This window comes from Symphodus melops (assembly GCF_947650265.1).
Source record: "Symphodus melops genome assembly, chromosome: 3".
Taxonomy (NCBI): Eukaryota; Metazoa; Chordata; class Actinopteri; order Labriformes; family Labridae; genus Symphodus; species Symphodus melops.
In genome coordinates, this window is record NC_136693.1 from 13429334 (window position 1) to 13455601 (window position 26268).

The 26268-nt window shown below is 38.7% G+C and overlaps 1 protein-coding gene across 2 annotated transcripts in view; it reads right to left on the bottom strand.

Moving 5' to 3' along the window:
• Positions 1–984: 984 nt before the first annotated feature.
• myo1ea (myosin IEa) overlaps positions 985–26268 on the bottom strand; it is a 42104-nt gene continuing 16820 nt past the window's right edge. Inside the window, exons 4-29 of one of the 2 annotated variants that reach the window (XM_079339076.1) lie at positions 26054–26148; positions 23294–23381; positions 21357–21446; positions 20431–20562; positions 20017–20151; positions 19516–19648; positions 16596–16792; positions 16294–16374; positions 15547–15633; positions 15375–15458; positions 14368–14535; positions 13290–13375; positions 11774–11855; positions 11468–11574; positions 10390–10488; positions 9716–9860; positions 7711–7825; positions 7454–7623; positions 7209–7354; positions 5596–5742; positions 5145–5302; positions 4867–4956; positions 4551–4755; positions 3983–4018; positions 2750–2919; positions 985–2391 (exon numbers count right to left, since the gene is read on the bottom strand). In XM_079339076.1, the coding sequence (XP_079195202.1) occupies positions 2315–2391; positions 2750–2919; positions 3983–4018; positions 4551–4755; positions 4867–4956; positions 5145–5302; positions 5596–5742; positions 7209–7354; positions 7454–7623; positions 7711–7825; positions 9716–9860; positions 10390–10488; positions 11468–11574; positions 11774–11855; positions 13290–13375; positions 14368–14535; positions 15375–15458; positions 15547–15633; positions 16294–16374; positions 16596–16792; positions 19516–19648; positions 20017–20151; positions 20431–20562; positions 21357–21446; positions 23294–23381; positions 26054–26148 (3123 nt within the window). In that variant the 3' untranslated portion in view covers positions 985–2314. The remainder of the gene's footprint in view (positions 2392–2749; positions 2920–3982; positions 4019–4550; positions 4756–4866; positions 4957–5144; positions 5303–5595; positions 5743–7208; positions 7355–7453; positions 7624–7710; positions 7826–9715; positions 9861–10389; positions 10489–11467; positions 11575–11773; positions 11856–13289; positions 13376–14367; positions 14536–15374; positions 15459–15546; positions 15634–16293; positions 16375–16595; positions 16793–19515; positions 19649–20016; positions 20152–20430; positions 20563–21356; positions 21447–23293; positions 23382–26053; positions 26149–26268) is intronic. The other variant, XM_079339077.1, reaches the window with a different exon arrangement.

Consider the following 26268-nt stretch of genomic DNA (forward strand, 5'->3'; position numbering starts at 1 on the left):
ATAAAAATGGTTTACATAAACAACTTGTAGGAAATGTGCTTGCTTAAAAAATAATTTCATTACTTCACCTTCACTTCATTACTTCATTTTAAGATTACTATAGTAAAGTTCCCTGTACCTGTGTTTTTGGAGCACGGTTTCATATATAAATGCTGTTGGCACAAAACTATTCAGATATGCAAAGCTAAACTTTTTGTGTTCAATTTTATTATTTTTCAATTCATCTGTTGAAATAGAAACTACGATTTGACCAGATCTGAGATTAATGAGTACAGGTGTTCAGTTTTCTAATGTCATGTGAACTTTTGGGTCAACAATCTTAAGTTCGTGTTCAAAGAGACACACAATTCACATATAATGTAGTGTTAACATTTATAATTGTGGACAGTAAGCCTTATTAAGGGCCTCATCAACCTTTATGCTGGAGTGTTAAAGCAGCTGAGTCGGAATACTAGATTAAGTGCAGTATTTCATACAGACACCAGGGGGCGTAAACTCCCACAAAATGCTTGGAGGACGAATGATTGACATCCCTGCAATTTATGTCAGGATAAACTCATAGACCCTGGTGTAAATACACAGTTCTCATAAATAAGAAGGAGGCAGTGTTTTCTTTATTTTTTTAATAAAGTGGAGTTCTCATTGTATAATTACAGTTAAAATGTTTTTACACCAACTCAATGTCTTCAGTTTGACCATTTAGGCCAAAAAAGGGCAAATTCCACAAATGCTATTTTCAGTGATCTCCTCACCCGAACTTGAATCCTTACAGAGTGGAGAAATTTCATGAATAGAAAAACTCCCTTGTATCGAGTCGAAAAGATTTTAAACTGTATGTTTTAAGACATCCAAAACAGGATTTAGAAGTAAAATCAAACCTCAAAATAGTGAAGATGTTTTGCACTGGCTTGATTTGCCTGAGTCAACTTCTAATCTAACTGTAATTCTGATGGCATGTTTATATTGCAAGAAACAGAAGCATGGTATTGTTCACGGTTTATTTAAAAGGTTTTCTGAAAATAGAACAAAATGAAAGCAGTTACATATTACATGCTTTATTAAAATCCACTGGGTTGTATTGCACAAGGATGTTGTCAAGCATCCAAGATCGAACTATGTTTGAGAAAAAAAAATTTCTTTCATAAATGACGAAGGAATGTGTAAGTAATGCAACAGCAGTGCAAAAGATGTGCAGAAGCAAAAGGAAACCTTTGCAGTGCCTTCAAAAAATGTCAACAAATATCTTTCACCAAAAACAACTTTTGCACTTGACAAAACAGAAATCAATTCACCCTTGTCTGTGAGAACCAATATTATGTGTCCTGTATGTGAAGCCGAAGTGGGAAATAATACAGCACTGTGAGGAACGAAAGCAGAGAAAAATAGAAACATCCTTTAGAGAAGAAAAAAAATGACAAAACACTTAATTTAAACTGTAAGCAACTACAGGCATAATCCTAAATATGAACACATATACAGAATCAAATCTAAAAAATGCCTGTTTTATAGTTTCATGTAAACAAATCATTCTCCTCAGTTACTTTGGGTATTGCTGGCTTGGCAACCTGTCCTTCATAGACGCAACTTACTGACTGTGGCATGAATGAGTGATGGCGCCTGTGTCCAAGGTAGTACCTGTACCAATAAAGTGCTAATACACCACAGACAGTCTGCTCAGGTGACAGTATACATGGCCTCTACTCTGTGAAGAAAATGCACTGAAGAAATAGAAAACGGGACAAACACAAAGCTAATTTCCAGCTGATACATACTTTCTTTTTTTTTATATTAGGAACAGGCTGATTAAAGTTGGTTTTGCTTTGGTACTTAAAATGACGATAAAATCACAGTGGGGTGATTTATTGTCCGTCCCCTGTAAGATAAAATATCAAACCTTCAGCTTAAAATAAGGACGCACTAAGAGTAAAAATCACAGCCTGGTCCCGAATAATAAGCATATTTCATTTCCAGCGCTTCAAAATGTTTGAGCTAAAAAATCCTCAGCAAGGTAAAAAAGACAGTAAGGAGAAAAGCTATAAATACAATAAATAGTTTTGTTCAGAACTCAGAGGGACTGACCCCGGTGTCAAACAGTCTTCTTGTCTTGAAAGAAGAGCCTGAAGGTCTTCTGGTGTGGCGGAGAGTTACATTCATTTACTAAAAAGGCAGTGTTGGAGAAAGTGTGAGTTTCTCTCCTTGAGAAATCTCACAGCAGCTCTCTCTGCCCCTGAGCACTGTCTAGTCCTCTGAGAGGGTCTGCAGGGTCACAGCCGGCCCTCCCTCTCCTCCTTCTGGATCTGTGACCTGGCAGCTCTTAGATCTTTGTGACGTAGTTGTTTGGGAAGAGTCCCTGCTTTCCCCGTAGTTGTCCTGTCCACCATCCGGATGAATCTAAGCAAAAGACAAGACTGGATGACTTTCACACAACAATTAGACACAACACATTAGACAATAAGCCACTTATTATTTTTACATTTGGTTAACGTTTAAACATATTGAATATGTTCTGTATTTACATGTTCAAAGTTATAATAGGAATACATATAATACCACAAAATAGAAAGTTTAACAAAAAGAACAAATGCACTAAAAATATAATTAAAAGCTATCTATGTTTTTTTTAATTATCGCCTAAAAGCTTCATTTGCTTCCCTGCTTATCTTGCAGTGAAATTGGAACACTTGATTATTTTCTATACTGTCACCAAGTCTCCAAGGAATCAACACTTGGAGATCCTGTCTTTCCTTACTCTCTTTGATGATGTCGATAACGTCATTAGCGTTGAAGCTGAGCTCGTCCGTGTCCTGAGCGTCATAGGCATACAGAGCTTTGCACTGGGGCACCTGTGGTTTGGGTTTTGGTGCAGGTTTGGGTCGTCCTCCTCCCGGCGGAGGTCTGGTGGCTGATGGTCTATGGGCCCTGAGACATTTTGATAAACAGAAGAGGAAAACAGCATGACAGTAAATATCTGCAGTATTTGCGACAGTGCATTTTAACTACAGTTCTCTTTGCTGCAGAGGCTGTAAAATAAGTCAGAAGAAAGTGTTTATAAGTGAGCCTTTTTTCTACACTTCAATAAAGTATATCAGAATAAGTGTGCATGCATAATTACCATCTTGTTATTGAAAACATTTTGATTCAAACTTAATGTCTTAGTTTTTTTCACACCTGTCCAATCATGAAAGACAACTGAAATCCCCCTGAATAGAGTTGTCTCAGTTTACTGAGCAGTAAAGAAATAACTTAAATTCAAACTAAGGATTGTGAAAATACTGCTGTTCATATTTCAGCCACAAGATGGCAATTGAGGGCACACTTGATCTTTCACCAAACAGCCTTCAAAGTTCAGAGAATAGTGTTGATCCAGAGTCAGAGGTACCTTTACTATACCAGTGCTTTACTCTCTTTTCTGGCTTTATTCATATAATCCAATCAAATTAGTTTGAACATATTGCCAAATATTATACAAAAGACTTGAGAGATGAACACTTTACCCAGCAGCCAAACTAACTGAGGATCAAAAAGCTCAGAGGTGAATAGTGGAAAAAGTTACACATAGTTTAAAGTATCTTTAATATATTTTACATGTCTGCCATCATCTGATCTTTCTATGCATGAGGGAAAAAACATGTATCATCAGCTTTTCTCTGTATAAGAAGAGAGCCATGATTAGCCATCTAAGAAGTTGCACAGCAGGGATCCCCTCGTTACAAAAACTCTTTCATGAATCTTTCATTGCAGAAACAAAAGATCCATTTGGTTAAAATGAATCATAAGAGAGTTCCCATTTGATCTCAAAAAGAAACAAGCAGCAGCAGAAAGTGAAATGTTAGTTGTGGTCTACAATTGGCCTCTTATGTGAGTTTGAACAACAACAAAAAAAGAACTGATGTATAAGAAAAGAAGCGTCTACTTGTTCATCGACTCAAAACTTTTCTACTCCTGAACCACCACCAAAAACACTACAAACACTCTAACTCACATTCCTCCGTTTGAAGTTGGCCGTCTGTCTCCGTTACTACAAAAGAATAAATTATCCAAATTATGGCAAATTACAGAGTCAAGTGTGTATATCATTGTGTCTATGGTGACTGTGGGCAATTTATCATTAATATGCCTTAGATATAGTCACGTTCAGAGGTTATGCGGTATCTCCACTGTTGAGACACAAATTGGAATAAAAAAATATACCAAATATAAATTTCAACAATAAGTAAGTATCTCAAAAGGGCCTTAAGTGTGAACTATGCTTTATATTTATCAAACTGATATCCATAGCATAGATATTAAAATGATCAGGTAAACATAATATTGACATGTTTTCAAATGATCTTGAATGTTGATTAAAAAGTTTTGGGTATAAAAATAAAAATAAAGCAACAATCATTGGGGACCTTAAAGAGCATGAAACAAGCTCCAGTTATTCATCTTTGAACATTAGATGTGAAGTTCAAGTCCTCTGTTATCTCAGTGTGTGAGTTATTTTGTTAACTTCTGCACACACAGCATGTTTATATGTATTTTGTTTAGTGTTTGTGCCTGTTTCTTACCCGGCAGCGCCTTGTTCAGGGACTTTCAAACAGTCCAGGTTTGGCTGTGGCCGGCTGCCGCCTCGCTCCTTCACCTGGTTAATGTTGTTTGGCAGGATTGGGTGCATCCCGTTGCTGGCTGAGGGATGCCTCTGGCTGTGATTCTGCAAGTTCTTTCGATTGGCCAAGTGGTTGGTGTTCTTGGGACCTCCATTTTGGTGGGCAACTGTAATGAGAAAAATAAGAATTAAATGCCTCTTGCTGTGATCTATGAACAAATAGATGCAAGAAAAAACCATAATTAAAATCCTGTAAGATGGCTGATGTGAACACTGACCTGGAGGTCCTGGTGCAGCCCGTGAGGGGATGTTCTGGTGAGTTCTGGATGCGTTGGAGCGAACCTGAGAAAAATTCTTCTTGGTGGGACCTGATTTGAAGAAAATAAACCAACATGTTCAAAAAAAAAAAAAAAATCCCAACATGAAGATTATGAGGGAACATCATTTTTGCAGAAAGAATTAACTAAAAATGACATCAACACCAAAGGCTGTAAAATCGTTCATGTCGTAGGGTGTACATCCTGTTTCTGTACCTTTAAACTCTGTTAGTACTCACGCGTGTTCTTGGGGAGCCCAGGGCCAACGCTGACCTGCAGAGATTTGCTGGAAGGTTTCAGTACGGGCATGTCTCCCTGACCCTGGACAAACACAACCTGTCGGGAGCCGCCCCCGCTCAAGAAGCCCCAGTTCTCCTTCTTTAACTTCATCTCCAGTCTGACAGACAAACGAATAATGCTGTTATGATGCTCAAGCTAAAAGAAAATTACCGTTGATAGTCTTATGACTTGAGAAGTCTGGGCTATCTTTACAAGTAGGCTCAGACTTCTGATTAAAAATTCTATGAAGTTTTTATTGAATTACTCATCTTAAATTAAGTATATTTTAGACAGCATGAAAAGGCAGTCACATTTTGGAGGTGTGAAGACATACACAAACAACTTCCCAACAACTACAATATTATGTTAGTTTTATTTTTACTGTTGTTAATATGTATTGTATCGACTCACGTGTTATTAAACTTGAGTGGTAGCTTCCTCTGGGTTTTCTCTTCAAACCTGCGGGACAGTAGGCTGATGAACTCTGTCTTGAAGACACACTCCAGCAGGCTGTCGTACTCCTGCTCATGCAGGATCATGAAGTCATCTTGCATTGTGCTGAAAAACACAAAGGTAGCAGTTACTGAGATGCTCATTTGTAATGCCTTTGATGGAGGTTAAGATGAAGGAAAAAAAGACTCATATTTCACATTTGCATAGAAAAAGAACAATCTCACATCTGAAGAGGGGGGACAGCTTGTACCCGTAACCCAATCAAGGATACTTTGTTCCCCCCAGAGGAATGGAGCTTTTCTCTGATGAGCTTTTTACAACTCCTGCTTTCACTCATTGAAACACCTGTTCCATAAAAACCCCACTGACTCAAAAGCCACATGCTCAAACCAACAGTTCTGTGATGTGTTTCCTTTAAAACAAGTTATACAGTGTGTCTAACAACAACCAAAGCCAGACAGGTCCCTTTATTCTTGTCTTTTCTCTGTTCAAGTGAGTTTTTTGGGTTGTGTATTAATTCATCCACATCCCTGAAACCTGCACACACACACACAAAGGGGCAGACACACAGACTGTATATTAAAGGCGAGTGTAATGTACTCCACATGCTATCATGTTTCTTTTGTTACATTTACAAGAACATTGGAACTTGTGTGATTGGAAAAAGTGACTGTAGCTTTGAATAGACTCATGACTTTGTGCAGTGCAGTGTCTATACATTTTATGATGAGCCTCCTGCAACAGACGTTTTGGAAACTTTTTATTTGCTTCTTTTACTGCAGAACTAACACGTTTTTTTTGTTGTTGATTTTGTCTAAACCCCAAATATGCACTGTGCATGCAGCGAAAACATTTAAAGATTGTTTTCATTCAACCACAGCATAACTGTGTTTCTGTGAGGTAATCAGCACCCATAATGCCTCTGGAGAGCCCCGCTCCAAGTAAGGACTGAGAGAACCAAGACCTCGCTTAGATATAAAAGCATGGGCACGTTTTTCTGTTATCAGTAGAATAAGGTTGGGATGTTTAATCGTAATCATTTTTATCAATTTATCTTCAAATTTCAAGAGATTTTTCTAAAAAGCAATATGTTATATTTGCCTCCCTGAATTATGTTTATTTCATACTCCGGATTTTATAGTCAGTTTTAACTCTATATTGAAAATGCAATGTGCAATTGAGTAGATGTATATAATTCTCAAGAATTCTCTCATGAAAGTAAAGACATACCCCTAAACTAAAAAAAAGCAGAAAATACATTGCTAGTCAAATTAGTTGGAAGCAGGTCAAGCATTTAATGTAGCGACAGGATGTTGTGCCTAAAGTGAACTTATGCAGATTGCATGAACACCATTTGTCTTCAGGGGTTTGTTTTTGTTTGGTCATGAATGTTTGAACAGACAGGTGACTAACTTTTCCATTAAAGCTACCCAAAGAAGTATACATCTGAAGAAAAGTGAAGCATGTTGTAAGTCAGGGAGATGAACGGAATATCTGATACAGATGTTAATATAACTAAAATGAGGCAGCCGAGTGTGTCCAAGTTTGACTGCAGTGAAACTACTTTGTACCTTAAAGAAATTGCCAAGATCTTCTCCACGTCGATCCTCCTCTTCAGCACCTCTGTCACCTGGCCTTTCTGTGGTCCCTCCTTCACTTTTTCTCTTCCAATCAGGTACACAGACTTTGGAGTCAGGATCAAGTCCCTCTTAATCCCCTAAACAGGGCAGAGTAAAAACTGAAGGCTGTTAATCATGTTCATGTTTTTGTCAGTTGTTAAGCAACAGAAACAGCCGGTCGACTGAAGGGGACTAACCTTGAAGCGGCGGTCGTACTTTGTGACTTTGTCTGCAAAGTCAATTTTCTCTCTCTTGGCGAGGAACTGTCGGAGCTCTGGTCGGTCATCCATCCCCAGGTAGTCTCCTACAAAGTTTCTGTTAAGGCTGTGTCGCCGCCTCTCCTTACGGTTTAACAGCAGGTCAGAAGCTACACGAAACGCATAAAAGAGTTAGCAAGATGGAGACAGAGGCAAAAGGGGAAAACTGAAAAAGCTGTAAATTGTTTCTCACTCACCTTCTTCCCTCATCTGGACATACTTCTTGCGAGCCATGTATTTTCTCCAGGCTTTTTGGATGGTTCTTGCGTAGCCGTCAAACTTTCGCTCCCTGGTTTCTTCCAGCAGAAAGAGCTGTAGGGAAAAAATAAATAAAAAGTCAAATACTGCCATTCTCCAAAGCATGAGTATGTTATGTGCTTGATGATTTTTTCCCCCCTTATGATATTTATTTCTATTGTTCCTCTTGCTTTATAATAAATGCAATGACTTCCAGTATACCTACAAACACACTTTTTGTTATATGGTTATTCAACTCCTTCCTGCACAAGGAGCTGACTCCACCAGACCAGCAGTTTTCTTGCCAGCCATGTGACTGGCCTATAGACATGCAATCACACTCTGCCCTGTCCCTCCAGACTAAATATCCTGCCCACTGCTGGAACACAACCGGCGTCAAGTAGCCGGAACAAACCACCGACAACACTGAAACACGACAAATCGACCGCCCCCGAAAAACACTGTGAGGCGAAAAAACAAACTGCGTCATTGACTGAGACAGTAACTGTACAAGTCACTTCCCAGGTGACACATCTAAGGAAAATCCACAGGCTGCTTTAATCTGATTATCAGTTAGTTATTCAGCAATTATATGAGAAACCATAATGTCATTACTTTATTTAACAATTTTATAAGCAAAATTCAAACAGTTAATGGCTAATGCTGTATGAAGAATTTAGAGTTAATTATTTGTTAACATCAAAGTCATTCATTGAAAAACTACAATGTTCACTATCCATTACTTATTGCTGGAGAATTTACAAAATATCTATGTAAATATTTTAAATTACTTTGTAAAAATGTTATTAAAAGAGAGGGTTTAACCACTTGCAAAAACAAAGAACATCAATCAGCAGTTAAACGTTATTATAAGCATGCACAACTTCATAATGTGAAACAAATCTTTACATTTTGCGTACTTCTTTTAATAGCTAAATCTACTGACTTAATATGTTGTAAAGAATTACATTTTGAATAGAAATGATGGAGTCTTCGTTGTGCCTCAGTATATCAACACCTTTAACAGACAGACTGAGCCACCGCTCATCTATCAGCACTTTGAAAGAGAAACTCTTCTCCAACATCTGGCCTGGAGTTAAACAAACTTTTCTTATTACATCCAACAGTGAAAAAAAAACTTCAACCGTTCAACTAATGAGCTGGTGTCAGTGTTTCATCAGACAGAAAGGCTTGTTTTGAGAAGCCTGGCATATCATTTCAGCGCTCTGCTCTGTGTGATATTTGCGTTTCATAATGACACCTCTGTGATTCTGTGGCTGTGTGTGTGTGTGTGTGTGTGTGTGTGTGTGTGTGTGTGTGTGTGTGTGTGTGTATGTGTGTGTGTGTGTGTGTGTGGGGGGGGGACTGCAATGAATAAGTAAAGACATTCAAGGCCTGAATTAAAGCTCAGATGTGTGTTTTCTGAGCATACATCTGTGTGTGTGCACCGTGCATGCTTGTTCGTGTATGATGTGCACCAGTGTTAATAAGAGAGAGCGCAGGCTTCACACAAGTGCTGCTTTCATAGGAATCATGAAAAAAAAAAGGAGTTATGGTGGAAAAAGACAGGCCTTTACGATGTTCCCCCAAACTTTGCAACCACAGCCTGTGCTAGTGTTGCAGTTCCAGAGCCGTGTTGACTCAGTGCTGACGTGGTTTAAGGGTCAGGTTCAATCTCCTCCCCTACAACAGAGACTCGAGCATGATTTGGGACACTAGTGCCCTTTTATGGTGTTTAATGTAAATATGAGTGTGAGTTCAAGTTTTTTTTCTCTGTTCACAAAAAGCTTCTTTGCCTGCCAGAAGAGCTACTAACATGATTTGAGTTGTACATCTGTTCAAGGAGAACATTCAAGACAGTTAAGTTTTGTCTCTTAAGTAAACTGCCCTTCATAGCTTTCAGATTGAGAAGCTTTTAAAAGTGACTATAAAAACAATTCTGAAAAGAAGGGCTGTCATACGTACCGACTCAGGCGCTTTGATGAAGATCTTGGTGCTACCTAGCTGGAACTGATCCTGGTCCATGTTGACAGACCGTAAGAGATGAACAACCCCTTGCTTCTCGTCTCCTCGCCACGTTGGCCAGGACTCTTTGGTCAGGATGGCATACCTGAGGAGTGGAGAGGTTAACAGAGATCAAGTGTTATACATCAGTAGGGGTGGTCCAGTGGGTTTGGATGATACAGACACCAGCTTTCATATTAATGTTGTACCATTCCTGCAATTTCCCATCCTAAATGTAAATACTGTAAACAAAGTCTTAAATACCCTGACATTCAATGAATAAATATCACTGTGTAAAACTCATTAGAATGTTTTTCCTGAAAGGTAACACGAGGTGAGGTATAGTATATTTCTTCTATACAATCACTATTTATGCTAAAAAAAATATGCTAAATTAATGTTTCATGATGTTATTTATCAATTTAACAGGGAAATTTATCTATCTATTGACACCAGAGATAAAGAAGAGACACATCCTGAAAAGTCCAGCAGATAGACACATCTGGTTACACTGGCTAGATTTTAAAACTTAGCTTTTACAAACCCAAAAACAAAAGATGGCATCAGCCATGTTGATGGGGATCAAGACGGAAGTTCATGGATGACTGAGCTGTGTTACAGTCGGTGCCTGTTACCTGTTGAGGAACTTCCTGAAGATTCTGCGGTAGGCGTAGCCAGCACGCCTTACCCTGATGTTCTCCTTCAGACCCAGGTACTCCACTTGGTGCTTGACTCTAAAGACAGCCCAAAAGTACACATGATGAACATTAGCGTGTCTCTGTTCTTTTTGAATTTTTAACTCAAAAGGGCTTTAACAATGTGAATAATACCATCTCTATAGTGGATTAAAAACCAATTTATTTTTAAAAAATGGTCATGACTAAACCCTCCTTGTGCAAGGGACTACAAAGGGACTACATTGGTGGTCTGCAGTAGTCTAGATAGGATGGTAAAATCACAGGTTATTGTATGCAAAATAGCTGTGTTGAGCTAACTTTTCCCCCAAACAAAGACCTACAGCACAACTTAGTACACTCAGATATCCTGTGAAAACACAAGTTCCGCTGCTAATTAATGGGCCAGTCTGCACAGGACTCACAACAGGAAGGTCATCGGCTTGGAACAATACAACCGCACTCTGAACATGTAATACCCGAAGGTGGGAAGAAAGAGCGGGAAACTAAAACAAAGGAATAAAGCCCCCCCCCCCCACCCCCTGTATTCCTTTGTGGGGGTGACTGTGTCTCACATGACTGTGTCTTCAGAAAATACCAAAAAAGGGCAAAATGAAAAAAGGGAGGAGGTAGAAAAGATCAGAACATTGATCTGGTTTGAACCTGTTGTGCGAAACCACTTAGCATACAGGTACTGTTTATATCACTTGTTAAACACAGTTCTACAGCTCCTTTCAGTGAAAAAGACATTTTTCAAAACATACATAGTAATGATAATTGATAAACAGAATTGATTCATGCACATTTTAAAAGTTGTCTTGTTTTAACTGATTTGGCTCCTTACCTCGAGTTAAAGCAAACAAAAAGACTTTTGTTTTGCTCTTCCTCCTCACGTTCAGCATTTGACATTCATTTAATTATAACAATGTGTATACAAACCGAGGCTCTTATGAGCAGTCTCAAGTGTTTGATGGACTGGATGGTTAGAGTCATGTGAGATTTGAGGACAAAAGGGGGGACCAGCGAGTTTGTCACCTACCGGCTCTCCTCCCAGTCTCTTGGTTTCTTGGTTTCATTTGGTTTGATACAGCGGATGTAGTGCGGAGTACATTTCATCAGAGTGCTCACCAGATCATTGGCTTGTCTCTGAATGAAAGAGTGAGGCCAAAGATCAATAAAGGAGGATATATGAGTGGAGTTGATGCAAAGAGACAAAGACATGCTGTGACTGAAGAAGTTGAAACTGAATTTACTGACTGATTGCTACCTCCACAGGACAGCAAACACACATTATCTTTCACTGATAAAGAAAGAGGGACAGGTACACACTGTTCTGTACACATACCTTTATTTTGCTGCCTGCAGTTGTGGGTCGACCTTTCTTGTCAGCGTTGAGGTTTTCTGGAAACAGTGCTCTGATGAAGGTGCTGTCAGAGAACAAAAGAGAAGGGGATTAGTTAGTACAAGAGAAAGGCTTGTTTCATTTATAAACCAACACAAACTAAATGTTTTGGAGTCCATATCATGATCAGATACTGAGCAGCAGACCAACAAGAAAAATGGAGAAGGACTTTTCACAAACAGCTCCTCTTTGTGCAGAAACTCTACAAAAGGTCACTTCTTTATCTCCCAAATAATTTTTTTTTCAGTGTAAAAAGCAAGAAGAAGAAGAATGGCATTGATGCATATGTTTCTTTAGAGGATCATTCCTGTACAAAGGAATAATATTTCTCTCTTATCTTGAATGTACCTACAACAACCACCTGATGCTGTGCTGATGCTGATCGAGTTGTTGCATATATCTGTCAAGTTTTTGTTTTCTCAGCTTTTAAACAAATGTTATTTTAAAGATATACAAACTATGCCTTTGCATTTTTTCCTTTGCGGTCAACCCATATGTCTAACGGTTGCCAAGTTAAGGATCCCTTTGAACTGTGTCAGCTGTTTAAAAAAAAATCCCTCCCATCATAAATATGTGAAGAGAGTCGGGCCTGGTCTCAAACAGACACTATCCCAGCTTGTTCATGTTGCAAACTCTGGTGTTAAGAACTTTATTTTTTTTCCTCTGTGCTTTTAAATGCAAGTATTTATTTTTATTTCCGCCCTTACTGTCTTTCTCTCAGATTTATTTGATTTCAGACATCTGAATAAAGGCTATGGACATAGAAGAAAGTGTCAGCGGGATGTGTGTACAAAAAGAAGTCTGATAATAAAGTCCAGCTGACAATACTGCTCGCTCCTTTCTTCTCTATTCAAACCTGCTGCACTGAGAAATGAGACTGCTTCCTTCCTTCTCAGGCTTCCTTTATGAATGACTGAGCCAAACACGTTTCTCTATGCATGTGCATATATAAATATAGAAATGTTGTGTGAATGAATATGATGCAAAGTGCATATTTTTGCAGCACGTGTCTGAATGGGATTTTGACATAACCTCCATTGAGGCCTTACAAATGTGAACACAAAGGGGGCAAGCGGTGGCTGAGGGCTTTAGGGGTTATACAGACAATACAAGTCTGTTTGCACAGATGGCCACTTTGACACAAAGACAGCCCAAGAAACCAAAACACAGGGGGAGTGGACTCCATAATGCAACTCTGCAGGGAGACCCCACACTTAAGACTGGATAGAACCCCAAAAGCTGCTGATCTGGACAGCCGCCAGACAAGAATCAGGGCAGAGGGCAACACATTATCCCTGCCCTGCACACTTCTGCTCCGTGACGTCTCACCAGTTTCCAGATGCACTGCAACATCTGAACTCTCATTGGCTTGTATCTAATTATTACCACATGCATTACAATAGTACAGGCTTTAAAATCAAACACCATAGAAATCATCACCACATGTCGAGTTACTCACATTTCACTGCTCTGCATCAACTCAATGAGGTCAGTAAAAAGTACGTCTCTGTTCCTCTCGCAGAAACCATCGGCGTCGTAGGAGACCTGGAGGAGAAAAGCCCAGGAAGATTTCTAAATGGTCACAAAGGACGGGTTTAAACTGACATATTTAACCTGGATGAAAATATAAAATAGGACAAAAAATGTGCTTACATTTTATTGCAGAAGAGAATGACACGATTATAGATCTAAACTCTACACCTCCCATGAAAAGCTTTTAAAACCAGCTGTGGTTCAAAGTGAATGAATTATAGCATATTATTTGTGTGTTACTGTGGACACAGACTGGAGAAACTTCTGAGCCCTGTCATGGGAGCCCCTCGAGTCTTTATTGCACGGCTCATTAAGCCTGCGGCATGTGTGTGCCAGGCTGAGGCCACCACACATCTGGAGAATGACACGACACAACCCTGACCCAAGAACACCACAACGTAAAAAGATGAAACAAAAAATACTTCTGATGACCCGTCATGTATAAACAGAAGGTATAAATGTTACTGTAATGTGTAAGGCTGATTAGCATGGGTGACGCTGTAGCATGCTGTTGCAGAGGAGGAGGGATTCAAACCATAAATAGAAAAAGAAGAGAAAGACAGAGGTGTTAGTTTAGATGGTAAAAGCTTTATAAGAGAAAGATGACGGCACTCACTAAAGGAATTAAAATACCAGCTGCATATATTTAAGGCAGATCATACAAGTGTGGTGTAACAGGCAACGTTCCCATACCAACACCATAAAAAATGACATTTTAATAACTTTCTATTTCCAGAAGTTGCTGTCAGCTCCCGACTGAGAACTGTATGATTAACACCACAGGCTTCAGTTAATACTTTGGGAGAGTCAAGTGAATAATGGGTGCAGTCAACATTATACTGAGGATCATAATTCCAAACAAGACATAAAAGGTAAAACTATGTTTTCAGTGGGTTTAAGTGAGAAAAACTGTTATGAACTACCTTCCACCATTCGTAAATGTTTAAATACTACCAAAGAGATATGGATGCCCCAATGATATGAACCAAGTCCCTTCATCTGACCTTGCCAGCGTAGTGGTGGATGATGAAACCCTGGTTCCAGCTGTTGAAGTGCTCGTGGGTGTTGATCTGGACACGGAGCTTCTGCAGCATGGTCTGGTCAGCTCCCTCTCCGACTGCGTGCATGGTGGCACATACATCATCCAGGATGCACATGATGCCAGGAGGACTCTGGGATTACATCATTGAATAACATTTGGAATTCAGATCCCATTCACGCTAGTTTTTACTTCCCAAGTAGTTATCAGCAAAGAATTGACATATTCTAAAGTTAATGGAGTACTTGCTAATATGAACAAACACTTTTTCATACAAAAATGTGGAATCTTTACCCATTGACACTAAGTAGAATCAACACAAGATTTAAAAGCCACAATCGTACACCATGAAGTATAAATCTAATCCAACAGGGGAGCAGTTTTTCTCTCACACACTTGGTTCCATTGTGACCTAGGATTGGAGTATGCCAGTTTGCACAGTGCTATCAGTGTCTGTCACTAACAGAAAACAAGCCTCTGTTTAACAGACACATTTAAAGTTATCACTGGATTAACTAACATGGGTCTGAACCGTCAGGCACTGATACAGAGCCTGCCCCTCTCAGATGGAAGCTTGTTTTAAAGCCCTTGTTGTTGTTTTCAAAGATAAGTCCTCTCAGTGGGACAGATCAATCGAATTAAGTGCAACGTCAGCACATTTGAGGATATTAGGCTGCTAGTAACAGGGACTGATCAGAAACTCTGCAGTAACTGTAGCTAAGTTTACCAACAAATTCAGTAACAGAAACAAATCTTAGTGATTGAAAACTGCAGGCAGTGCTGATTGCCTAGCAAGGCAAGTAGGCTAGTAGTCCTCCATGCAGGTGGTCTGGATTCAAGTCCGACCTGTGGCTTCCCACTTCCCTACTCTTTTCCCTGATTTCCTAGTCTATCCACTTTCCTCTAAATAAAGGAAAAAGCCCCAAAAATTAATCTTAAACCATGCATTTAAACTAATTCTAGTTTCTTTACTTTGCTCTCGATGAGGTCACAAACAATCTTGTTGTTGAAGTATTCGATCTGAGTCCACTTTATGCCCTCCTGCACATACTCCTCCTACAAAGAGAGACACAAAGCACATGGTCAGATGAACTAAAAATACAACACAAACCAAATACAGACAATGAATGAGAAGAAACTTTACCTGCTCCGCCTTCAGAGTCAGCTCAATGAATATCTGCTGCAGTTTCTCGTTTACAAAGTTGATGCAGAACTGTTCAAATCCATTTTTCTGATGAAGAGAAAACAAAGTTCACAAAATCCAAACACAATGTACGCTTCTTCTTTGGTACAGTATCATTATCCTCAAAGCTCTTTTGGCTTTGTTTGAAGTGGGGAGTAAACAAAGGCTGTCTTGTGCTAAAGGAAGATGCCTGTTGTGCAATTCATTGAACAATTTTCATGGAGCTTAAGCCTGAGCATTATGTGATGTTGGTTTGCTGCATCCTGTCTGATATCCTGCAGCAAATGAAACGCTGCTGACCTTTTCTTACATTGTGCCTACAAAGCCTGTGGTGTTCAGTGGACACTCCTGACCGTGTATTAAGTGTTATGATAGTCCACATTTATATTCTCTGATATTGATATTAGAAAATAATGAGCTTTTGCAGAACCCAGATATCACTTAAACAGTTCCATGTGGGTGTCTAATCCCAAGAACATGTTGGGGACATCAAAGTCAACATACAATAATCAGATTAGTGGAGCATGTTGAGGTCTGCTGTTTCCATCAGAAGATAGAACTAATCCACATACTTAATAAATGAGTCTTATCCTTGTCTTTTAATCTGTTTAAATGCTCAAAGTTAAAACCTGATAATCCTATTTATGTGTCGCTGCAGTGTAAAATTACAGCGTCCCTATTTTCCTGTGAAAAGCCAAAAACACTTACTTGGAAAATCTCAAATCCATAAATGTCCAACACGCCGATGTTAAACTCCTGATGATCTTTTACCACAGCTTTGTTGATGGACTGAAATCAAAGGAAAGTGTTACCAAATTATTGTTTTACTTTAAACGATAAGCTTTGCTATTAACTGCTGTATATATATATATATATATATATATATATATATATATATATATATATATATATATATATATATATATTTATATATATATATATATATTTATATATATAGCTATATTAGCTATTAGCTACATAGAGAGAGATGATCAATGATGTAGTCATACCTCAACCAGGTAGTCAAACACCCGTGAATGCAGTGCTTTAGAGAGGGCGTCACGTGTATAACACGCCTGCTCCACGTTCAGTGTCACGTCGATGGACTCCACAGCATTCCCCCACTTACTGTCCATCTTCCTGCTTGTAATTTTGTCCTTCAGACGATTCTGGTCGATTCCAAGCAGAAATGCAGGAAAGGCTAGAACTGTTAACAGGGAAAGGAGAGGAGAGGATAAGAGAGGGGGTAATTCCTCACTGAATTGAAAGTATACTTTTTCCATACTGTAAGCGCCTGAAATAAATGTGCAGTCTCTAGAGTTCTGCAAAGTCTATATACTGTATGTTGAAAACACTCAGGATGTCTGTGTAGGTTCACAGTCATCCAGGTCATAGTAAATCGAAGCTTTATCCAAGGGCAACTGGGCTTCAGAAGAGAGCTGAAACTTATGTAAAAATGATTTATTCTGGTTACTAAAATATGACAATTTTAACCTTTTTTCCAAATACAATGTTAAACTGATTGTTTTTACTATTTTGGTTGGAAAAAAACATTACAATGGTTAACAAAATTAAATCAGTAGTTGTATTTTTAATTGTTATAAATTATACGTATTCACTGAGAGACAGCATTTGGGATATAATTGTGTTTATTCTAATTGAGATCCTCCTTTTTTTGTCATATTAGGACATTGCCGTACATGAATAAAGATCACATCTTTACAGTAATGCGTCCTGAAAACGAGTATGCAAAGATAAAGTATAAAAGATTCTATTCTCATTTGACCTGAGAGCCAGTGCAAAACATGAGCGCTACAGTGACTGCTTTAACTCACTTCGATCAGTAAGAAATTCTGACAAATAAAGAAAAGCTTCTATTGATAGCAATGCATGTCATTTTGGTGTAAAGCCATAACATTTGAAATAAAAGAATAGTTTTGGGCAAACCTCTAAAAATAAAAGATTGTTAAGAACGCCTCAGATCATTTGTACAGACCTGGCGTTGATATTCTCCCCTGAGAGCCCCTCCTAGCCTCATTACAGTGACTCACTTCCCCTAAAAGGAAATGGCTCTCAAACTTAGTGTGTCTGGGAATGCATCAGACCGCTGCAGTAGCTCCCCTTATGGGACACAAGGGTGTGACTGACCATGCGCCCGCTTAAACTATAAGTAGAGGCATTGTTTTTGTTCAGCAGGAAAAGTATGGATGTACACACTATAGCCTGGAGCCTCTAACATTGGCTGTTTGTGGTTGTGTGTGAGTGTGTGTGTGTGTGTGTGTGTGTGTGTGTGTGTCTGCAAATTTCTGAAACAAATCTTTTATGAGTTAAAGCTCCATGTATAGAATTTGTTAATCAAAGCAGCAGTGTTCAATGACAGAAATGGGAGGGAGTTTTTGTCTGAAGTGACTACTAAGCATTTGGCTTTATTTATTTATTAGATGTGACACAATGATGCTCGCATACAATGCTTGGCATAACTTGAAATAATAATTTTAATAGGTCTGTTCACCAGCAATTTGTACTGTTTTGAAAATCATTTGCTATTTCGCCTAACTTTGGATAACAAGATATATACGTTACATTTGTAACATACTGAATAATACATTAATCTCTAGCTAATCTAAATAGCCTATCGAGCAAAAGTATTGGAAACAAAAGGACAAATCAGTCAGACCTGATTTTAACTAAAACAATAACCGACTATTCAGTACCTCTTAGAAATCCTTTTTAAGCTATGATAGACTATGTTTTGATTGGAAGGACCCTCTCTCACATTTCAGAACAAGCATTGTTGAAGACCACCAAAATGTATCTGAAAATCTAGGCATCTATTGATCCAAACCTACCAAAGGTTGAATTTTGAATGCATACCAAAATGTACATAATTCCAACCCCAAAATATGTTCCTATTGAAAGACACAATATCCAAAAACAGGAAAAACGTCTTGAACAAAGCAGCATGCTACTGTAAGGATCAGGCTACTCTTGAACAAATAACTGCAAAAACAAGAGTCGAGTGCAAGTTAACGTTTATGTGAACTTGGCTGGTGAAGTTTCATATGGGCAGCATATGAGGGGATGAATATGTGCTACACACTTAGGTTAAAGCAATAAGTGAGACCGGACCAGGCAAGAAAAGAAGAGATTATGGAGTGCCACTGTTGAGTCTGCAAAAAACGGACCAAGGTTTTGTACACCAGTAAACACAATATCGTCTGTATCATACAGACACAGCATGATGAGGGAAGAAGAAAGGAAAGAAAAAAACATAAGAGTAATAAAGGAAGAGAAGAGCACGAGAGTTAGGGGCACAGGGGAAGTATTTTTCCAGAAGTATTAGAGTCTGACATATTATGTGCAGACCTTCAGTTGCATTTTTTCCCTGATAATCTAGCAGGGCCTGCCCTGGATTATTCCAGACAACTGGCCACAGCCCTGTATTAACACAATAAAACTTCAGGGAGTGACAGTGGTGAGAGAGAAAAATCTAAAAGACCAGAGAAGGGCAGCTCAGGACACTGAAGAGAGAGACATTCAGAAGACATATGTGCAATAAAAAGCAAACAGTTAGCACAACCCACTCTCAACCTGAACATCAGCAGCACAATCCACAGCTTCAATTTTAATAATCGGCCTATGTGTGTGTTCATGTCCATTAAACAGAGTGTAAACCGGATCTCCTCTTGCGGGATTAATAACGCAATAAGTTATTATTATTATTATTATTATTGTGTTGCAAGCCAAATCAGCAATATGTCCCTCTTGATAAATACAAATCAGTTTAGTCCTGATTCAAATGATACAAATATTGGATAGATTACCGTTATGTCATGCTCTCAAAGACATGAACCAGACTGATTTTTGGTCTTTGGTCAACTAAGGCAAAAGCCAGGCAATGTTAAGCTCCCCTGGTGTGACTTTACTTACACTCTTCACTCTCCACAGCAGCGTAGTTGCCTGCTTCCTTGAAAGTAATATTTCCCAGGTGCAGGACTCCAGCCACAATCTGTAGCACCATGGAGCGATCCTCTGCTGAGATGCCAATCACATCCATTGCATGCTGGGAAAGTAAAGGAAAAGAAAATGTTAAATCAGGGTGGGAGTGTGGGTTTACACACTCCTGTGGTACTGAGCTCACATTTTCTAATTACTGCTGTTGTGGTCTCACTTGTAAACTAAAACAGGAGGAGATTTTTGGATAAGAAAACAAAGTGGGCACTGGTAAAGAGATGTTAAATACGTGAAGGGAAGCCTGTTAGTAACATGAACACTGGCATGAGCTTTGTTGTCACACATACTGACAACACTACTGAGGTTGTTCACTTAATGACACTCTGTAATATCCAATTATTCCAATAGTTTTATATCATTCATTATACATTTTATTAATAACCGGTGACTCCTCCATCAGAGGGAATCAGACCTTACCATTGTCTCCTGGAAGTCGCTCTTGTCGTTGATGTCGTCCACTTTGTAGGAACCGGACTGATTGAGGTAAGTGTAGTAATCAAGGGTAGTGATTCCCAAACTGTTCTTCTGCTCTGCACTGGCTCCTTCTATCAACTGTGGAGCAGACATTAATAGTGTATAAATGTATCATATTTACATTTATATGAGTTGCTGTCCTTTGCCTGAGAAGAAAACTGTACTGTATTAAGACTGAATTCTTTCGTCTTTTCTTCTCGGGACCTCGAGCCATCAATCATAAAAACAGATTGACCATGTGCCTGCAGCCAAATGGCACGCCTCATGCACTGTGTCCTGAAATCCCCTCAAAAAACCCTCTTCTCCCCAAAGCCTAATGTGTCCCACTCACTCTTAAGCTTGAAAAACAAGTCTCACCTGGTAGAATATATGGAAACTCCTCTCTCCAGGATTCCTCATGACGACACGAGACTTCTCCAGGAGGAAGTTGGAGATTTTCCCTCCGTCTGGTTCGCCCCCGGAGCTGAACTGGATCTCAAAGTATTTTCCCTGATGGATCAAAGCATGCTTTTTTTCAATATTAGAGCAGGCTGGGATAAAGCTAAAAAAGAGTTACAATACCAGAAATATTGGCACCTGGCTGTTCCAGGAGTGCTGATGGTGCATCTCCGTAAAAACAAATCTGATCCTGTTTCATATTGTGCTCTTTTCTCCAGGAATAACAATAATATAAATCTGTTCTAGTCGCAAAAGTGAGCTGAAAGATTATCTATCCAATAAATAACTTTAGAAAGTAGTGATCTCAAGGTATGAACAAATCAATTTTCAAAAACTGGATCTAAAAATATCTAGTTTACTGTGGCAAGGATGTCTTTTTCTGCAGTGGGTCCTTACTGTACAGTTTTGGTTAACCAGATGGATTGCCACCTCATGCATTTCAAGTGAAAACAGAGGAAAACCTATTGCTGCATTTTTTTTTTTCAAAGTTTCAGCTCATATCCAAAGGGGCCCCACAGAAAACTTGACTCCTCCATTTTTTCTGGGGTTAGCAAAACCTACTGCATGTATTTATGTCTCAGAGTTGTCCTCAATTACACTGAGATTCAACTTTGTTTAAACAAAAATGTTGCTGATAAAAGGTATCCTTGGTGGGAGGTTTGGAAAAAAATATTTTAATACAATACTCCTTTCTTTGAAACACTTTTATCCAACAGGATTACAGTCTTTGAAATTGACTTTCATATGTTTTCTTTGGTAAAGAAGAACCAGTAATGAATTGAGCGGATATGAAGGCTTCCATGTACCCAAAAATAACAAACCCAACTCATAAATGCAAGCCTTACAAATCTACTGGAGTTGTTGTTCCTCACAGTCTTGGCATTGCCGAAGGCCTCCAGCAGAGGGTTGGACTGCAGGATAATGTCTTTGACATGCTGCAAGGGGAAAGGCAGAAGGCAATGAGTTGTTAGGTACGTCACAGACAAACTGTGAAGCAGGTAGAGCCAGCACACATCTCACACCCTCACTGACAGTCTGCTGCTATGTCTCGGTAACTTTCCGTGCCAGCACACACAAAAGCACAAATCCAAGTCCACAGATATGCAAACAGCGTCTGGAGGACATTATCTTTCCTGTGAGCCATCTGCATGTCAGTAACACATGAGGTTTAAATCTGTACAGCAGACACAGCTTCTCCTATTTCTATTATTGTACAGAGAAGTTGAGTGGAAGTTGTTTCCCGGAACGTTTTTTGCTCCTAAATTTAGTTCAGTAAGAAAGGAAAAAATAAACCCAGCAGTTCTCATTCAGCTATTTTTAAGTAAGAATACAGTTTCAAATTTACTACATCGTGATCATCACAGACCTATACGTTTTTTTAAACATGGATTTCAGTTATTTTATTGGGCTTTAAAAAACAATGAATCCAACAAATGCCATGAGTGGAAACTATTTTTAAACATCATTCAAAGATTTTTAAATCTTACATCCTCAAATTACCTTTAACATTTTCAATATGATATGTGTGACTTGTTATGATAAATGTTCTCAGCCAGATACACACACATTTAATTATAGGGAGATATTATCTATTAAAAAATATGATGCTGAAAAGGAGATTAATGATTTGGAGACAAAGTTCAAAAGAGTATGTCTGTGTGTGTATCGACTGTAATGTCCTCGTTTGTTTAGAAAAACATGACCTAAATACTTATGTACATAACTAGCTTTAGATGTCTACATTAATACTGTAACCAACAACTAAAAACCAAAGACAATATATGATCTTTAGTCTCACCACTCACACTTCCAGCTCTAATGTTAAATTTACAGCCCGGAGCTGATTTCTAACTTGCTGGAAGCAGCTCTGAGTGGATTAAATTCGAAAAAATCCCATTGCCATCATGGTGCAGGCATTTCCTCATCAAACTTTAGATCTTTATTGAGCTTAGGAACTGGACATCTGCTGGTTTGGGGGACTGCCAGATGGCTGAAGGGGGCAGGGCGAATAAGAGGCTGCTGATGGGAGGATAATGGGGTCTAAGTTTGAGGATGATAAGAGAAGGATCGGGTTAAAGGAGAGGTGTAAGTGCTAAAATAAAGAGACTATGGGTTGTTTGATTTCATGCGACCCTGAGATGACAGTCGATGATTGAATGAATAATCTCCTTGAAATGCAACCTAGAGCATTCACAAAGTGGCTTATTACATAAACTTTATCCACACTCTTGCAGGGTGCAGGATAATAAAGTCGAGTAAATGCAGACCATTATGCACTGTTGCAAAATATAAAGATGACTCTATTATGGCCATACGACCATAAGGTACAATTACATAAGATTGAAATGATCAAAATAGATTTTCCTTTCGCCCTCTTTTTTACCATGTGCAAACACATGGACAAGTTCACTTGTGGTGACTTGAGAAAACACGTTATATGTAGTTTCATTTTGGCTGTGGTTCATACAACCTAGGATGTGCTGCATCTGCTTTTCTTACTTTTTTTTTTGCAGTTTTAGTTTGTTTTCTTGCTACAGTCTCAAAAAGCAGAAACACACATTCAAAACGCAAAAAAAAAAGAGTGAAGGTTTTTTAAGCGTATCTTTTTCCCACAACTTGTTTCATCATGAGCTTTAATAAATAATATATTTTATGAATAAGAACAATGTTATGGTCTGAATGTAAATTGAGAGTATGAATTAGTTATCTTTTATCTGTGGAGCGAAAAAATCTGTAATGTCATAAGCAGCTATTACATAATGTCAACAGAGAATCCTCACACCTGTACTTTGGGTCCGCCCCCCGACACTCTTGAGATGTAGCCCATGATATATTTGGCTGCAACAGTCTTTCCTGCTCCGCTCTCTCCACTGAAAAACAACACAGATGAATATTAAAGCACAAGTTGTGACATACATGCAATCAGAGCTCCTTTGTTAAAAATCGAACAACTGCATGATTTGCATGTGACATTTGTATTTTAACTATTTGGTGCAGCTTTAAGTGACTGCACTATGTAGGTGATGTTGCGATGAGACAATCTGAGGTTACTTCAATTTCCGGGTTGAGCCAATCAAGAGAGTACATGTTATTCTCTATTATTTTTCAGAATCATGCCATGTTTAAATTAACTGTCCACTATTGATTGTGTGTTGAATGTTATAAGACCCTGCAAGTATTAACAATAACTTCAAATAACAAATGTGTAAGTTTATGCATTTATACAGTTTGATTGTGACCATGCATGTTTGTCAACCATCAGTTATATAGAAGCTGCTGAATAAACAAGAGAGACCATAGATCATACTTTTATACAAACTGTACAGCTAAACTCAAGATGTATTTTAAGCAATTCTAAGCACATTTCCACTCAGACGCTGAATGTGTATAGCCAGAGGCACATCTGCGCAGAAAAGTTCTGCAGCATCAAGGACATTATTCCATTTTGTCATAGTCACAGTTTTTACTCCTCATCTTCTTTGTCTATGTTTTTTTCTTTTCCTTTTACTTTGCTAGTATCATACTTATTTTGACAAATGTGGTTTGGCTTTGGATAACTGTTGGGTCTGTCTTTTCTCTCTGTGCCTTAAGAAGAGTCAGGTTGGTAATGCCTCTGTGAGAACCACAGCTGCAGACTGTTAGAGGCTGCCAGCGGAAGTCATGGGAGCCACTTTACTACACAGCAGCCTATATATGGTTGTAACCCTCCCCCTATGTACCTCTTGGTTCTCCCAAATCCCCATTGCATTGTCTGGGCAAACTTACTACTCAAGTAACAACAGGAAACTGATATGCTTCTGATTTTCATGTAAGAAAAACCTCCAGAAAAAACCTGTCAGGAAGCATTGTTTTTCCTTGTGAAAGTTTTTGCTAAGGAGCTATTTTCTGAGCCCAAGAATGGGCGGATCTTATTGTTGTGGCGCTGAAATGCTCTAGGCATTGTTAACTCCTGCAGAGATTTATTAACCAAACAAGTACATGGGTTAAACAATGAGTGAGGTGGAATAAACATTACTGACATCAGATATGAGAAGGATGCACAGTCAACACTGACTTGACTACATGTTTTGGTAGCAGACTGCAGTTCCTAGAGATAGTTCAAACACATGAACAGTATGTTCAAAAAGACTTTTTTGCTGTGACGTGTTCCAAACGTTATTAAAACATTGACCTCTTTCTGCTATCAGAAGAGAGTCACCATGAGTCATTTGCCCTTTCTTTAAGTGATTTATTTAATAGATTAAAAGAAGAGGTTAAAGAAGGACATGGCCACTTTTTTTCAATTTTTAATTGTTGGACAAAACTTGAAATGAGAAACAACTAATAAACCAAAAGTATGCCACTTAGTGGATGCTTCTGAATCTGTGCTCAGAACAGATGTGAAGCAATTAGACTAAAGTTTTAGTTAAATGTCCGGCTCATCAAACTGTTTGAAGTGGATTTCTTTCCCTGATAACCGGTTTCCATTTATCCCTTTGATATTTGATCCAGATGTGTTGGATAAAGCTACATCTGCAACATGCTGAAATAAGCAGAAAGAAGATAAAGTAAACATAAAGGGGGAAAAAAAACAGAATTTTCCCAAAAGAAAAGTTAACACTGCTATACCACTTAATCTCAAATTTACCTGACCAATTTCCTCAGTAAATAAAAAAAAGGGCTGACACAGGCAGATACTGACCGAGCTGCCTGGCCAGCATTTCACAGCCGCCTTTGTTTGCTCAGACCTGGTTCATCATAAAACCACTTCCATGCTTTTGTTTGCTGAATTAGTCAATCACAAAATCCACCTCGGAGCCTTTATGTGGGAAACTGAACTAGCAACTGCTGGCTGTCTAAACAACGGGCGAAAGTGCTGAAGCAGGTTTCATTCATCATGAGGCAAGCACTATAGTAACCACTATGCTGCTCAGGTGACTGTGCGGCAAGATAAAGCCCCAATCATGACACGACACTTTTCTTTCTGCAGCTTTGTAGTGTAAAAGCGACAAAAAAAAGTCACTGTAAATCCATGAATAAAGAGAGGGATTCTGGGCCAAGGATCATGCAGGTGTTCTTCCTGTTTTTTCTTCTTCTTCTTTTTAAACCAGGAAGTTCTTCAAAAATAGCTGCTATAATGACTGCTTTGTTTCCATCGCACATCCTGAACTGAGGTCCGATCCAGCCATTAACTCTGCCTTTTCATATCATGGGAGCAGGGAGTTGTTCCCTATTAAACGTTATTTCACTGAAGGTGAAAATGATTAAAAAAAACAAAACACCCAATGGTTATGTCACAATCAGCTGTTCACAATAATGTGGTGGAACCTGTTCTGCTCTGACGCTCTCCTCCCAACCTGCTCCTTTTTGTGTGAACACTTCACAGATCACAATGTACAGATTTCTATCACTAGCCTTTGTGTCTTTGTCTATCTCATCCTCAACGTTTAAAAATTGACCAATAGACAGAAAGGGTGAAGTACAAAATAATCAGTGAATACTGATCATGATGTGTGATGAAGGTTGAGGATAATTTGTGTGTTTATACTGACATAAATCCTACCTGATGATGACACACTGGTTCTCGATGTCAATCATCATGTTTCTGTACATGTTGTCTGCCAGAGCATAGATGTGAGGAGGGTTCTCATACTGAGCCTGAGAAAGACAAAATATTGGAGTTAAATCAATTGCAGAAAAGCTGAAATAAAATAAAAGCTTGTGCCGGATGTTTTACAATCCATTATGTTATACAAGAAGGAAACACATTATTGGAAA